This window comes from Dichomitus squalens, assembly GCF_000275845.1.
Source record: "Dichomitus squalens LYAD-421 SS1 unplaced genomic scaffold DICSQscaffold_1, whole genome shotgun sequence".
Classification (NCBI taxonomy): Eukaryota; Fungi; Basidiomycota; class Agaricomycetes; order Polyporales; family Polyporaceae; genus Dichomitus; species Dichomitus squalens.
This window is the reverse complement of record NW_006766883.1, coordinates 750,812-763,871: the sequence shown is the minus strand read 5'-3', so window position 1 is coordinate 763,871 and position 13,060 is coordinate 750,812. Positions and strand designations below refer to the sequence as shown.

At 56.9% G+C, this 13,060-nt stretch overlaps 5 protein-coding genes across 5 annotated transcripts; 3 read left to right on the top strand and 2 right to left on the bottom strand.

Annotated features, from left to right (window-relative positions):
- Positions 1 to 777: 777 nt before the first annotated feature.
- On the bottom strand, positions 778 to 2,276 carry DICSQDRAFT_45724 (uncharacterized protein; the record flags this gene model as incomplete). The annotated part of the gene is made up of 3 exons (XM_007359720.1): positions 778 to 1,681; positions 1,736 to 1,901; positions 1,955 to 2,276. 3 exons carry the CDS (start codon positions 2,274 to 2,276, stop codon positions 778 to 780), a joined length of 1,392 nt encoding a protein of 463 aa, XP_007359782.1.
- Positions 2,277 to 2,755: 479 nt separating this feature from the next.
- On the top strand, positions 2,756 to 4,173 carry DICSQDRAFT_45570 (Golgi apparatus membrane protein TVP23; the record flags this gene model as incomplete). The annotated part of the gene is made up of 11 exons (XM_007359708.1): positions 2,756 to 2,786; positions 2,839 to 2,861; positions 2,918 to 3,019; positions 3,081 to 3,128; positions 3,182 to 3,226; positions 3,294 to 3,338; positions 3,435 to 3,466; positions 3,576 to 3,585; positions 3,689 to 3,759; positions 3,898 to 3,963; positions 4,044 to 4,173. 11 exons carry the CDS (start codon positions 2,756 to 2,758, stop codon positions 4,171 to 4,173), a joined length of 603 nt encoding a protein of 200 aa, XP_007359770.1.
- A 763-nt stretch (positions 4,174 to 4,936) lies between these two features.
- DICSQDRAFT_45831 (uncharacterized protein) lies at positions 4,937 to 7,133 on the bottom strand (the record flags this gene model as incomplete). The annotated part of the gene is made up of 3 exons (XM_007359731.1): positions 4,937 to 6,038; positions 6,104 to 6,271; positions 6,337 to 7,133. The coding sequence occupies 3 exons, from the start codon at positions 7,131 to 7,133 to the stop codon at positions 4,937 to 4,939; spliced, it is 2,067 nt and encodes a 688-aa protein (XP_007359793.1).
- Positions 7,134 to 8,665: 1,532 nt separating this feature from the next.
- On the top strand, positions 8,666 to 10,198 carry DICSQDRAFT_130873 (NADH-cytochrome b5 reductase 1). Its single transcript, XM_007360101.1, has 6 exons — positions 8,666 to 9,111; positions 9,182 to 9,338; positions 9,431 to 9,845; positions 9,939 to 9,966; positions 10,028 to 10,088; positions 10,142 to 10,198. Exons 1-6 carry the CDS (start codon positions 8,942 to 8,944, stop codon positions 10,154 to 10,156), a joined length of 846 nt encoding a protein of 281 aa, XP_007360163.1. The 5' UTR covers positions 8,666 to 8,941; the 3' UTR covers positions 10,157 to 10,198.
- A 490-nt stretch (positions 10,199 to 10,688) lies between these two features.
- On the top strand, positions 10,689 to 11,756 carry DICSQDRAFT_46519 (uncharacterized protein; the record flags this gene model as incomplete). The annotated part of the gene is made up of 1 exon (XM_007359781.1): positions 10,689 to 11,756. The coding sequence occupies one exon, from the start codon at positions 10,689 to 10,691 to the stop codon at positions 11,754 to 11,756; it is 1,068 nt and encodes a 355-aa protein (XP_007359843.1).
- Positions 11,757 to 13,060: the final 1,304 nt, after the last annotated feature.

Below are 13,060 nucleotides of genomic sequence, written 5' to 3'. Positions count from 1 at the left end.
TGAGCGCGCTGGCCCTTTGGGAGACAAGAATGCCAAGTTACGCTGATTACTTTCCCGGATCACCTTGCCAGTTCGGGGGATACACCTCACAAAATCTTGTTTCTGATCAAACGCGCACATAGTCCCCGCAACTATCCGGGGTCCAGACTCAGGACTACGTCGTGGCTGACGCACTGCACAAGCATCGTCAGCATCGAAGATGCCTATAATGATGTTCGTCCCAAACAACGCCTGGAGAGGATTTTGATCGCGGATCTGCAGATGACTCATCCAAGGCAGAAGATCACATGCGAGCGGAATGGCCCCTTCGCATTGAGGGAGGCCAAAGGGTCTTCTCTCATGGCTTCTGGCGACCATATAACCGAGAGTGCCGCGCGGACTCATCGCATGCTTGGAATGCTTGGGCTCTGTATGACGGGCCTTGCATGAATCCATTGATACAGGACTCGTCTGATTGTCTCTTTGGTGTTCCGAGCACCTAGACGTTGTACAATGTCGTTGTTAGAATATACCTAATGTGGTCAGTTTTCAGGACGTGAGACCACAGTTCCGAAAGCCTCACGTCGAATTCCATGATCCCTAGTCTTGCTTAAAGTATCGGCTGATCGATGACCCTCCTCGAGGCAACTTCGTAGGCAGGTCGTGTAAGTGAACATCCAATCAGGAATATGATACATCCTTTGGCCAGCACAACCATAGCGCTACGGTAGTATCTTCAAACTGCACTAGATTAGCCCCAGTCATCGTCCGACATGAAGACGGTACCCTCACCTGAGTCTACCACCTCGTCCGCAAGTTCCATAGCCAAAGTGTAGATATCGCGAACGTGAACGGCGCGACGGTCACCCTCCAGAGGACCTCCTCTACGACTTCCAGGCTTCTCGGCGTGGCTTTGTGTCCGGCCAGGATGAATGCCGCTCGTGGGATACGGACGAACAGAATGTGCAAGATATTGAGCGGGGCAGGGAAATAGTACGGTGTAGAGTACGTCCTGACTGCACGAATGTATGCCTGGCGCGCCTCCAGCCCTACGGAGCTCGAGTAGCGGTCCCATGACGACCTGGCGGGGCCTTCGTGGGGGGCGAGGAACGGATGGATGAGCACGGAGAAGCCGAGCGCGCAGCAGAGGAAGATGAAGATGACGGTGAACAGTGCGAGGAATACCACGCGGGATGCCATAGGAGATGGGATCATAGTAAGAGTGGCATATCCGTTGAAGAGAAGCCTGTCGTTGAGAGAGGTCGAAAGGAGGACAAGGGATATGAACAGGCCGGGTATGAAGAACGCGACGATTGGCACGAACGTGCGTGCTAGGCCGCGCCATACGAGGACGGCTAAGGGGAGCATCTGCTCTGGAGGGAGGAGAAATAGGGGACTGGGCTGTACAGGGATGTGTAGGAGTAGGATCTTCCATGAGAATGCAAGTAGAAGGAGGGTATATGCAAAAGTGTCCGGAAGAGGCGGCAAAGGGATGGAGATGAGGAATGATAAAATTACGAGCGAGAAAGGTAGTGTTGCAGATGACCAGCTGGTGAAAAGCTTCGACAGAGCATACAAGGACAAGAGAGTGCTTCTGGTGTCGGATGTGGCTACCTCTGTCTGATAAGGTGGGTCAATCAGATAGTTACACAGCAGGCCAAGGAAGGCCAAGTAGACCAGCAGATCAAACAAGTGCAATGCGCTAGCAAGCTGTCAGTACAATGAGTCGCTTATCTACTAGGGTGACAACGCCTACCGAGGTGTTCCATTGCTATCCAAGAAGTGCAATAGGCGAGACGAGATGCCCTCGTTCCCTGCTTCGTCAAAGAGCCCATACTTCCAGGCATCGACGGCGGTTGTATGCACGAGCGGATGGCTGAGCAGCTTCGCGGGGACGTCACCACTCGCAAGGAAGTCAAAGACTGTGGAAAACCATATTAGTAGGTGCGAACGCCTTTGAGGGGGCTACGCTCACCTCGGACGGACCGCCTTAAATGGGGATAGAGTGGATACTCCGACCACAGAACTTCCTTCACGTCCTCCGACGACCCCTCCTCCTCCAAGAAGTGCTCCCAGACCTGAACGACGAGAGCGTCGGCATCGTGTAGGGCGGTCGCATTACGGTGGTCTTGGCGCCATTGAGCCCATACGTCGCGCCCACGCGGGGATGCCTCGGCCAGGTATGTACGGAAGTACAGAAGAGCGCAGAGGGAGAAGGCAGTCTGAGCAGACGGAGAACGGAGTGTTGGTGGATAGAGGTTGTCGAGAGTGTACTTGCGGAGGTCCTCTGGCCTCATTTCGGCCACAAACGAGCCAACGTGAGGCCGGCCATCGAGCAAGGGAGATGTCGTTGCATCCTGCGGCGTAGTCGAGCGGCTTGAGCCTGTCAAGAGGGGTGTGCGCTCTGTGGGTGTGCTGGTGGTGTCGCGGCTCGGCCGCAGACCGTTCATGGCAGATGATTGAGAGGCCCATCCAGCGACGGCTCCTCGTCCAAGGCTCTCTCTGTGACGGCCCCACGCCCGGCCCGAAGACAGCGGACAAATGCAATCTCGATCTCTGCCACGTGGGTCTACCCAATGGGCGCTTGTAGCCTCTGACGCAGGTGCGCGATGCTTGTAGCTCATAACATACCTCCTTCGCCACCATGAGCTCGTCTACGCCCTTATTTGATACCATTGAAGCAGATGATCCGGAGTATGAGCAGCGCACTTCAGCAACTGGGCACATCAATGCACCGTCCACTCAGGCCCCGTCCAATGCACGCCCACCTCCACAGATGGCAACCAATCTCGGCGATGCGGAATCAGGTGCGTTCAGGTGATGACTTGCGCATAGAAGATAATCATATGTGTGTGCCAGGAATTGCTGGCATTCTTCGACAGGTGAGTTGGTATCGGACGCGAATGTGCTTGCAGCCGCTGACCGCTGCGGACAATAGTCTGCACATCCAGCAGTCCTCTTCTTCCTTTACTTCTTCCGAGCAGTAGCAATAGCTGTCTACATCCTGTCCGGTCTCTTCATCTCAAATTATGTCCTTTCTGTCAGTACGTTTCCACACTTTTCCTGTTCAGATGCGCTCAACTGTCCCAATGCAATGGTAGTCCGTGATTGTGGTGGTCCTCCTAGCCATGGATTTCTGGAATTGCAGAGTGAGTCTCTCCATTGCAAGGCGAGCTTCGCAAGCCTGACGACATGTCCGTAGAATGTAGCTGGGCGGAGACTAGTTGGTCTCCGCTATTGGAACCAGGTAGCATCCAAGTGCTCATGTTCTCATGCCGAACTATCACCTTGACACGTCTCTGTCATGTCCCCAGGTCGACGATGATGGCGAGAGTTACTGGGTGTTCGAAAGTCGTGACGTGTGTACTTCTCACTTTGACTCCGAGAATTTGTCTTGATCATCCGACCATTCCCCTTGCTCACACGCACGCCTGTGAATGTGTCGCACCTTCCAGCCATCTCGACCAGCGAACCCAATCGACTCGAGGTGAGCTCGCCATGCATCCGCGTCTGCTGCTATGCAATCATCAATTAACTATGCCCTCGACACAATTCGGCTCGGCTCGCCCCTCCTGCGCGCTTGATGCCCGCCGCAGGATGTTCTGGGTCAGTGCAGATCGCAGTTTCCTCAACCCTGTCCGATCGTTTGGCGCTAATCCGCAGCCTCGCGCTCGCACTCTCGCTTTGCGTTCCCATCTGGTTTGTGCAGATCGCGGTCTACACCTTCCCGCTCCTCTGGCTCGCCCTCCTTATCGTCTCGATCCTCAAATTCAATCTCTCGTGAGTGGCCTTCTCGCCGTCTCCGTGCCCCATCCTCTCCCTGCCTCCGTCACGCCCATCCCGCCACAGACATCATCTGACCCAGCCGCCCAACGCTTGTGCTCACGTTCCCGCGTGGGTGCACTTCCTTTTCTGCAGGTTCGTGCCCATCGTCGTCCTCGCGCTCGTCTTCAACATCACGAACGCCATCGGCTTCACATACGCGTGAGTCCCCCAAACCCACGGTGTCTCCTGCGGGCGCCCACAAATAGCTGATTGACGTGTTGCTTGATTGCCTTGTGCAGCGACCGCGATGCCAAGCAGAAGTGGGCCAACAACCTCGCGTCCTCGGGCTGGAGCTTGGGCGTGGGAGGCCTCGGCGGCCAGATACTCTCCGGCGTGGTCAAGAACAGCGTCGGACGTGTGTTCGGCTGATAGCGACGACAACGGACATATGGCAACGTCTGACGAAGTCCAACTTCTCGCTCTCGACCTCAACCTTGGGCGCGATGTCGCATCTCGGTCGCAGCCGCAGTACCGCTTGTTGGTAGTAATTTATACTATTGCACGTTCACTCGACCAGGCTGGCGAAGCGCAGTGTGAACTTCAATTGCTCCTATTTCATTGCTTCTCGTCCGCTCTGCGGAGCGGCATAGGCGAGGCTGGGTACATGCGGATGCTATATGTAACAAGGAGAACAGCGAAGAAAGGTATGCAGATGCCGAGAGGAAAAGATGAATGCGATGAGCTCGATCGGAGTGGAGGACTAGATGATACTATGCAGACTGTCGAAATGCAAAGATGCGGAAAGTTGCAGTGCGATGCCAGGTCCAAATCTATCTACATGAATTGAACGATGCTGACGCGTGAAATGAGATGGGTAAAATCGCCGAAGAATGAACAGTGAAGGTGACGGGTAACGGGCCGCGATAATGATATACGCCAGATGTGCCGGAGACCTCGCATATAAAGAACGGCAGCAGCGGAAGATACGTAGCACAGTGTCCGATGAAAGAGAAAGAAAATGGTGCTCAAACGGAAAAGATAAAAAGAAGAATAAAGAAAAATGCTGAGGATCCGGAGTTGGCACGGATAAAGAGGGAGCGGGAGAGAGCTCGGGCGTGAGACGGCATAGACATGAGATGGACATGTGACATGCAAGGCATCCGATACGTGAGCCCAGCCCAGGGTCCTACGGTCATGCGAGCCAGCCGCGGACGTCGACGTGTGATGACGCGACCGTGGGCGTGGCAGGGGACGTCAGGCCGATGAACGACTTCCGGCGACCTTCCGACTTGAATGTCGACACCCGAGGGGTAGACATCGACGGAAATGGGTACGCATTAGACGTGAGCATCAGCGTTGATGGTGTGCGGGTTGCAGCCAGCGTGGGCGAGGGCGGGAAGACGAAGAGCGTCTGCGAAGGTGTCGCGGGGATTGCAGACCCCCTGGTTTTGGGTGGTGTGGATTTAGCCAGATTGCGAATATGTGCGGGAGGAGTCTCCGGTTTACGACTTTCCGTACGAGGCCGAGAATGACCGGTGGATGCATTGACGGGGATAATAGGGGATGCAGGGACAGCGGGTAAGATGCCGATAGGGGGCGGACGGCGACGGGGTTTCGAGGAGCGGGGTGTGCGGCTGAGTTCGAAGGAGGTTTTGATAGCGGTTGCGGGAACCGGAGGAAGTGAGAAAGAGGACTGGTGTGCGGGTGCAGATGGAGGCAGCGACAACCCGGGCGGGCGACGGAATGTCAATGGGCGTGCAGTGAGACAAGCAGACTGCGGCGGGCTCAGCACATTCGGCGGAGGGATTGGCTCGGTTGCCGAGTCGCCACTTGTTTCGTCTTCAGTAGGCTCAGCACTAGAGCTACGAGCGCCCATGCTGAGGCCGTCGAAGTCACGGGTGACACCGAGAAGCTCCTGCTCCTCATCCTCTTCCACGAGATCCTCGCTCAGCACGCTGCTGCTGGTCGCGACACTCGCAGCGGAACCTTTCCGCTTACGTGCGGGACCGTATTTCGACCGCCACGCTGGGCCCATACCAAGACCTTGACCGGTACTGGTGGACCCGAGCGAGGACGACGAGCCCTTACGAGCAATGATACGATCCTCCATGGCCTGATCGAGGGCCTTCGCCTCCTGCATGACATGCAGGCTCTCCCGCTCATCTCCGGTATCACTGTCCTCCATTGCCTGTCGTCTGCGGCTCCATTCTTCCTCGGCAGAGAGCTCGGAGGGAGTCGGCGAGGAGTTGCCGCCCTTGAATGAACGCTCATAGTCGAGCAATTGGTAGATTAGGCTGCGGAAAGGTCCATAAGCGTGAGGAGCCAAGTACGAGCATCCAGGGTGTCTGAGGATACTTACGACATGTTGGGTCCAACATGTTTGCTTTTTTCTTTGACGAAGGAATATGCGCCCTGCATTCCCTTGAGCGCCCATACCTCTGGAGGCACGTTGGGAGACTGCTGTGCTGCCGCACGCATGACGAGAGCGATGACAAGCGTTGCTGACCGTGAGACTCCACACTGACAGCTGCAGCACGAGTGGATAGTTAGTTACGATGGGAGACGTCGTGTAGGATTACAGTATACACGCACTGGATAAGCACGCCGTCTCCACGTTCCAGCGCCTGATCAACGTAGGCGAATGCAGCTGGGAAGCCTTCCGTGACAAGATCAGATTGGCCGTGAGACCAAGACAGCTTGAGATAATGCATGGCGGGTCTGCCGCTAGGTAGGTGCGCAGGACGATACGTGGGGTCTTGATTGGAAGGGCCGCCGAGGGGCGCGTTCAGATCCGGCGTGGACATGAACGGCCGCAGCGGCTGGGAAGCGGCCTGGTCGAAGTCGGTCTGAACTTCCTTCGCTACGTTCAGGATCGACCTGATTCCCCGCTCCATGAGCCCTCTCCAATCTCGAACATTGTCCTCCGAACCGAGCCAAATCCCTGGCAGTATCTGGATGGGTCCGTCGGCGTAGGCTACGGTAGGGGAACCATCGCCGTCCTCGCCCTTGCGGCGGAGCAGATTTGTGCTCGTGCTGGGGAGCGAGATGACGGAGGGGCGCCGCTTCTGGAGGGCGGGGGCATCGCAGAGGTTAGTGGGCGGATGTGGCTCCACAGCCGAGAGACCTAGTGAGTTCGCAGACGACTGAGCAGATGGGAGGGTTATTGACAGCTTCTTCATGTTTCGGAGGGATCGAGGCTTGCTGGGGGAGGGTAGGATAAAAGAGTCGGCGTCAGAAGTTGTGGAAAGGGTGGACGCGGGAGCGGAGCTGTCGCTAGAGAACAACGCTATGCCAGGGTTGTGGACGGGCGTGTCGATGTGAAGGGGGGTGGGGGGCCCCTTGCGGCGTGGGGGAAGGGCAGATCCGGGGCGAGGAGTCGCGACATCCATGCTCATGGCTGGTTCGACACGCCGGCGTGTAGATAGCGTTGGGTGGAGGCGCAAGAGAATACCAAGCGAGGTGCTCAGAAGATACAGAGAAAGAGAAATATGAACGGGAGAAATGAAACGCGAAGGAGGGAAGAGAAAGGGGGAAGGAGGAAACCCAGCAAGGACGGAGAGGGAGGAGGGGGACAAGGACAAGGGCGACGGGAGGTCCGAGTGCGACTCCCGGCGTCGTTCATTAACTCGAACCGGGCGCCTGTCACGCGCGTAACGCCGTGTTTGTCGCACTTTGTTCCGCCTGCCCACCAAGCCATCCACACCGCCCACCAGATGCCTCCGATCGCGACTGCGCTCCCCGGCTCACTCACCTCATCAGTTTTGCACAAGATACGCATAGTGCACACAATGCCTGCAGTACGAAAGTCTGCCCGGCACAAGTCCCCAGCGGTCGTCTCTCCGAGTCTATCAATCATAAGCCGTGTACCTCCCATAGTTGGCTCCCATGCCCTCCTCCTTACCTTCTCATGCGCCAACCTTCCGTCCTCAGCTTCCTTACCTCTTCAACACTCGCATCGCGTTGACAGTTGTTAATTGAGCCACATCACAGGCCACTGAGTGATCTACAGCATCTCACCCTAGCAGAGGCTCATCTATCATCAGCAATCACAACAAGATCGACAGGCACTTTCCTCGCCGTCACCCAACCGGCTACTTCATATGGCCACCGAGGACGTCGGCTAGCTTCGACTTGCCTCGCTCATCATATGTAGTCAAACACCCAAACACTGCGGTTTTCCAACCATCTCTGCGTCCCTTAGCCGCGTGGCATGTGCTCCCGCTCGCTCTCTCCCGCCACTCCTGCGTAAGTGGCACTGACAGTGAACATCCGACGGGTCGGCCGCAGTCAAGCCCCGCGTTGCGCTCGTTCAACATCGTATCGTCAGATCTCGCCCTCGAAAGGCCGCGTTCGACGTTCTCGATTATTGCGTCTCTAAGGACACACTTCGGTCCAGCTTCCGCCATACTACCTTGGTCCGCTGCGCCTGAATATGTATGATGTGGTTCGAACTTCGCAGCTTGCAACCGCCAGCGCACGACGGCCCTAACTCCGCTTATAGACCTCGCGGGCTGGGTGCTGCAGTCCGAACGTGGCGGTCGGTTCTAGGCTCTCGCCATGGGTACGGACCTTGTTATCATCCCGGGTCCCTCCGTAGCATCCTGTACCGAACGTTATTTACAGTAAGCTCGCTGTGCACCTTAGGCGCCGTGTCATTGTCCCTACGTCCATTCAAGATGAATAGCTACATTGAATCTTGTATACTGCGGGAGACAGTGTCGTTACTGCCGCGGCGTCAGCCACATGAATAGCGTCCTGCACAAGGCATTGTCTGCGTCGGCCATGGGAACGAGCGCGCGTGGTTGGTCTCGACACGCCGAGGCGCCGCCCCCAACGGGCGTGAGTGCTTTCGGCGATGGTGAGAGGCGAGAAGTGGTCTGACACGTATGTACAACCGACTGTAGTCAAACGGCATGCCCAACCGCTTCCAAGTCGCTTTTCTCATCTCCTTCGTCGCCACCCTCTTCCTGCTCATCGTCACCACAGAGTTCGTTAAGGCCAAGCTCCACCAGCGCGGCATCTACGTCTCGGACCTCATTCTACTTGGCACCGGCAAAATCCCCCAGAGGGAACCTATAGCATCCGCAGACATCATGTCCGACGTCTTCAGCGCATCGTACAACCAGCTCATCCCTCTTGCGCTCGCACTCATCACGAGCGTGCTGTTGTACGCCAAGTTTGGCCGTGGTCGTGAGTTATGTCTCCGTCTGCGCGTTCCGACACCTGCCATGTCATACATACTACCTCCGGGCACTTACGTCTCCTTGTTTTGGCTGTCACGAAAGAGCGAAAGCCTGTGCTTGACCCGCAGGTGTGGAAGGAGTTCCCCCTCAAGGAGAAGATTGTCATCTCTCCCAACACCGCCATGTACGTGTGCCCATGCTCCGTCTCCGCTCAGTCCGGACTCTATGAACTCAATCCCTCTCGTTCTGTGAAGCTACCGCTTTGCGCTGCCTCACCCGGAGGATGTCCTCGGTCTCCCCATTGGTCAGCACGTCTCCGTATCTGCGGAAATCAACGGCAAGGAAATCATGCGTAGCTACACGCCGACTAGCAGCGATGACGACCGCGGCCACTTCGATCTGCTCGTGAAGGTGCGTCTTCCGGTCTCCTTCCTTCCGGACCCGCCCTAACCCCTGCCTCCACATGCGTTTGTCATGCTCGCGCTCACAACGCGTCTCCGCAGGCGTACGAGAAGGGCAACATCTCGCGCTACATCTCCCTCCTCAAAATCGGCGACAAGGTCCGCATCAAGGGTCCCAAGGGCCAGTTCAAGTACCACCCCACGCTCTCGCGCGAGCTCGGCATGATCGCCGGCGGAACGGGCATCACGCCCATGCTGCAGATCATCCGCGCCGCGCTCAAGAACCCGCTCGACCGCACCAAGCTCTCGCTCATCTACGCCAACGTCAACTACGAGGACATCCTCCTCAAGAAGGAGCTTGACGAGCTCGCCAGCAAGCACAGCCACCGCTTTCGCGTGTACTACGTGCTCAACAACCCCCCGCCCAGCTGGGACGGCGGCGTCGGCTTCGTGACCAAGGAGCAGATCGAGACGCACCTGCCCCCTACGGACAGCAACATCAAGGTCCTCCTGTGCGGTGCGTGCCTAATTTTTGCCGGTGTGCTCGCTGAGGTTGCGGGCATGCGCACGGTGTGACGTTGGGTTGCTGAGACCAATCACTGTTCTGTAGGCCCTCCGCCCATGATCACTGCTATGAAGTGAGTTGCCTCAGTTCCGGGAAGACCGAGCGCGTGTTTGCTGACCCCGGCCCATCTACAGGAAGCACCTCGCGGAGCTCAACTACCCTGCACCCCGGACCGTCAGCAAGCTCGAGGACCAGGTATGCCCTGCCGTACTGCAGTATACAATGTGTATCCGGCTGACGGCCCGTAGGTGTTCTGCTTCTAAGTTCCATGGTCTGCGCCCTCCGCTCGTGGTCAGGTATAGAGACAGCACTGCTTCATATACTATAATGATAGAATCACAATTGAGTATATTTTGGGCTAATGGGAAACATGCGGTTCTGCCGGTCGTGCAAGCGTGCTAAGACGGCCATGATTCCGCGGTGCGTTCTCGCCGGGCTGACTGCGATGCTGGTGCTGCGGTTTCGGAAGAACATAGGAAAGACGCTGCAGCACAGACTAACAAACCTTTTCAGCGACGTCTGAGGCTTGTGGCGCAGCCTAATCGGTTCCGCTTGGGGGCTGCGTTTGGGAGCACGCACGGTGGACGGCCGACCTGTTCAGTATATGGACCTGCGTCGCCTTCGCCTGACCGACAATTATTCGCTGCTATCGGTATGCACGTTTCCTTTCTTTGAACATCTCACACCCCTTACAGTTCTTCCGGTCTTACTTCAGTCCTTACCTGTGCTCAGCAGGAAGAGCTCCAGGCCCATATGGCGCATACATCTGATCGCGAACGCCCCCCAAGCCCAATCATGCAGCCCGCGTTCCATCCACTTTCATCCGCGAGCGCAGAAATCACGCTTCGCTCGAAGGACGAGTTGTTCTACTCTGTCTCAGCCGAGACGTTGAGCCGCACCTCCGCGTGGTTCCGAACTATGCTGAGCCTGCCCCAGACCTCGGCCGAGTCGACCAAGGAGGCCATCCCGATGGACGAGAACGGAGACGTGATCGCAAGCTTATTGTCCATCGTGAGCGGCACGGACCTCCCAGACCTCGACAACATCGACAAACTCGAGGCTATCCTGCAGGCGGCGGACAAGTACGAGATGCCGCTCGCCATTGCGACGCTACGCATGGCGCTCTTCTCCCCCTTCCTGCACGCGTCGCCCATCCGCCTTTACAAGATCGCGTGCCGGATGGCCTGGGAAAGAGAGGCGAAGCTCGCGTCGTCGCGCACGCTCACGCTCGACCTCTTCGCTCCCGAAGTCATGTCCGAGCTCGTCGCGCTCGAGCCCGCACATCGCGACAAGCTCCTCGCGCTACACCGCCGGCGACGCGACGCGCTCGCCGAGAGCCTCGACAACACGACCATATTCTACGCGAACCTGCGCGGGACGCCGTGCAACCGGAACGACGGCGTGAACCGCTGTACGGCCCCCCTGGACCATGGGGCGTGGTCCGCGTTCAAGTACGCGTTCATCCGCCGTGTGGAGCGCGGGTTGGTAGGGGAGGAGCTCGACGGGGACTTCTACCGGATGCGGGAGCTGTGGGATCTGAGAATGGCGCACTGTCATGTGTGCAAGAGGATCGTGTACAACATGCCGAACACGCTGGAGAACCTGCAGAAGATCGTGAAGGAACTGCCAAAGAGCATTGAGGTAAGTGCACCGCGTGTCTCTCCTGTCTACTGCGTGGTGGACCGGGGACTGAGTCTGGGCAGTGGTCTCGTTCATGATCGGGCCGAGATGGGTTTGGTGGTCTGCCGCAGTTATGGTTCAAACAGAACTGTGAATGGCCGTCCTATGATCTGTGCATGTGATGCTGTCAATATATCCACGTTGTCTTCACAGGCAGCATTTTGGTGTTTATTAGATAGCTAAAAGGTTCGTTTTCACCAATCTGCATGTCAAGCGACTTCCTGGAGCTGCAGGTAAGGCTGCTCCAAACCCTGAGGTTCGTGGGTGGACGTCGTAGTGAGGCTCCGCAACGCTAACGAAGCTTTCTCAGATGACGTCGGTCCCGAACATTACCGAAACTAGCACCCCATCGCTTACCTCGACTACGGCTTACACCATCCATCCATCGTTTTCGGGGGTCTTCTCTGGCGCAACCATCCGACTTCTGTCCGTGGACAATATTCTATTCCCCGTATCTCCGGAGACACTCGCGCGCACGTCCGGATGGTTTCAGACAATGCTCGGTCTCCCTCAAGCGTTCCGAGCCGAAGATGTCGACTCCGAAGTCGTACCAATGGCCGAACCCTCCGAGGTACTCGCAGGCCTTCTATCCATGATTGGTGGAACAGGACTACCGCCTCTTCACGATCTTGCTTTTGCGGAACAGCTTCTGCTGGCTGCGGAGAAGTACGAGATGCCAATGCCCATTGCTACCATCCGCGCTCTTCTGTCACCGGTGGACTTCTCCCCAATCCAGCTCTACGGCGTCGCATGTCGCATGAACTGGGAGGCGGAGGCTACGAAGGCCGCGACGCGCACTCTTGCTCTCGATATCATGGCTCCTGAGAATATGATGGAGCTTGTTCGCCTCGATAAACCGCACTTGATGAAGCTACTCTCGCTGCACGATCTCCGCCGGAAAGCGATCGGAGAGGCCCTGGAGAACGCGAGCGCCTTCACTGCCAACTCGCGTTCGACGCGCTGCCGAAACATCCTGAGCAACCAGTGGTGCGACGCACCCATCGACCGTACCAATTGGTGGGTCTTCAAGCTTGCTTGGAGTAAGGAACCGTGGAGGTTCCTATCTCTAGGCGAGATTGGCAACGTTGGTGGAGTCCCGGCCGCACCTATTCCAGAGCTGGACGCGTTACTAGCGGATCAGTGTGTGCGCTGCAAGAAGAGCTTGTATTCCAAGATCGCGACACTGGACAATCTGAGGGCTGCGGCTCAGAGCCCACCTCAGACGATCGAAGTGAGCTGATTAGCTTCCCAAAATGTGTGCCACTACACTTCTCACGTACAACCCCCAGTGGTCGTAACACCTTCACAAGCGGCCGCTCAATGGCGACGTTCTTGCAGCATGGGATAATGCTTTTAGTGGTCCAAGAACGGTATACTTCTCGAGGCATAGCGATGATAGCGATATCGGTGTATCAGTTTCTTCCTGTACGATATAGGCGTGTGGTCATGAACAGTGTTTCAAGCCTAGACCTTACAGCGGTCATGGC

What these genes read in the sequence shown, in the direction of transcription:
- DICSQDRAFT_130873 (XM_007360101.1), top strand. Translation starts at nt 8,942, where the DNA reads ATGTCTCCGTCTGCGCGTTCCGACACCTGCCATGTCATACATACTACC. An exon ending in ATCTCTCCCAACACCGCCAT is followed by an intron (nt 9,112 to 9,181) that starts GTACGTGTGCCC and finishes CGTTCTGTGAAG; the next exon opens with CTACCGCTTTGCGCTGCCTC. An exon ending in ACTTCGATCTGCTCGTGAAG is followed by an intron (nt 9,339 to 9,430) that starts GTGCGTCTTCCG and finishes GCGTCTCCGCAG; the next exon opens with GCGTACGAGAAGGGCAACAT.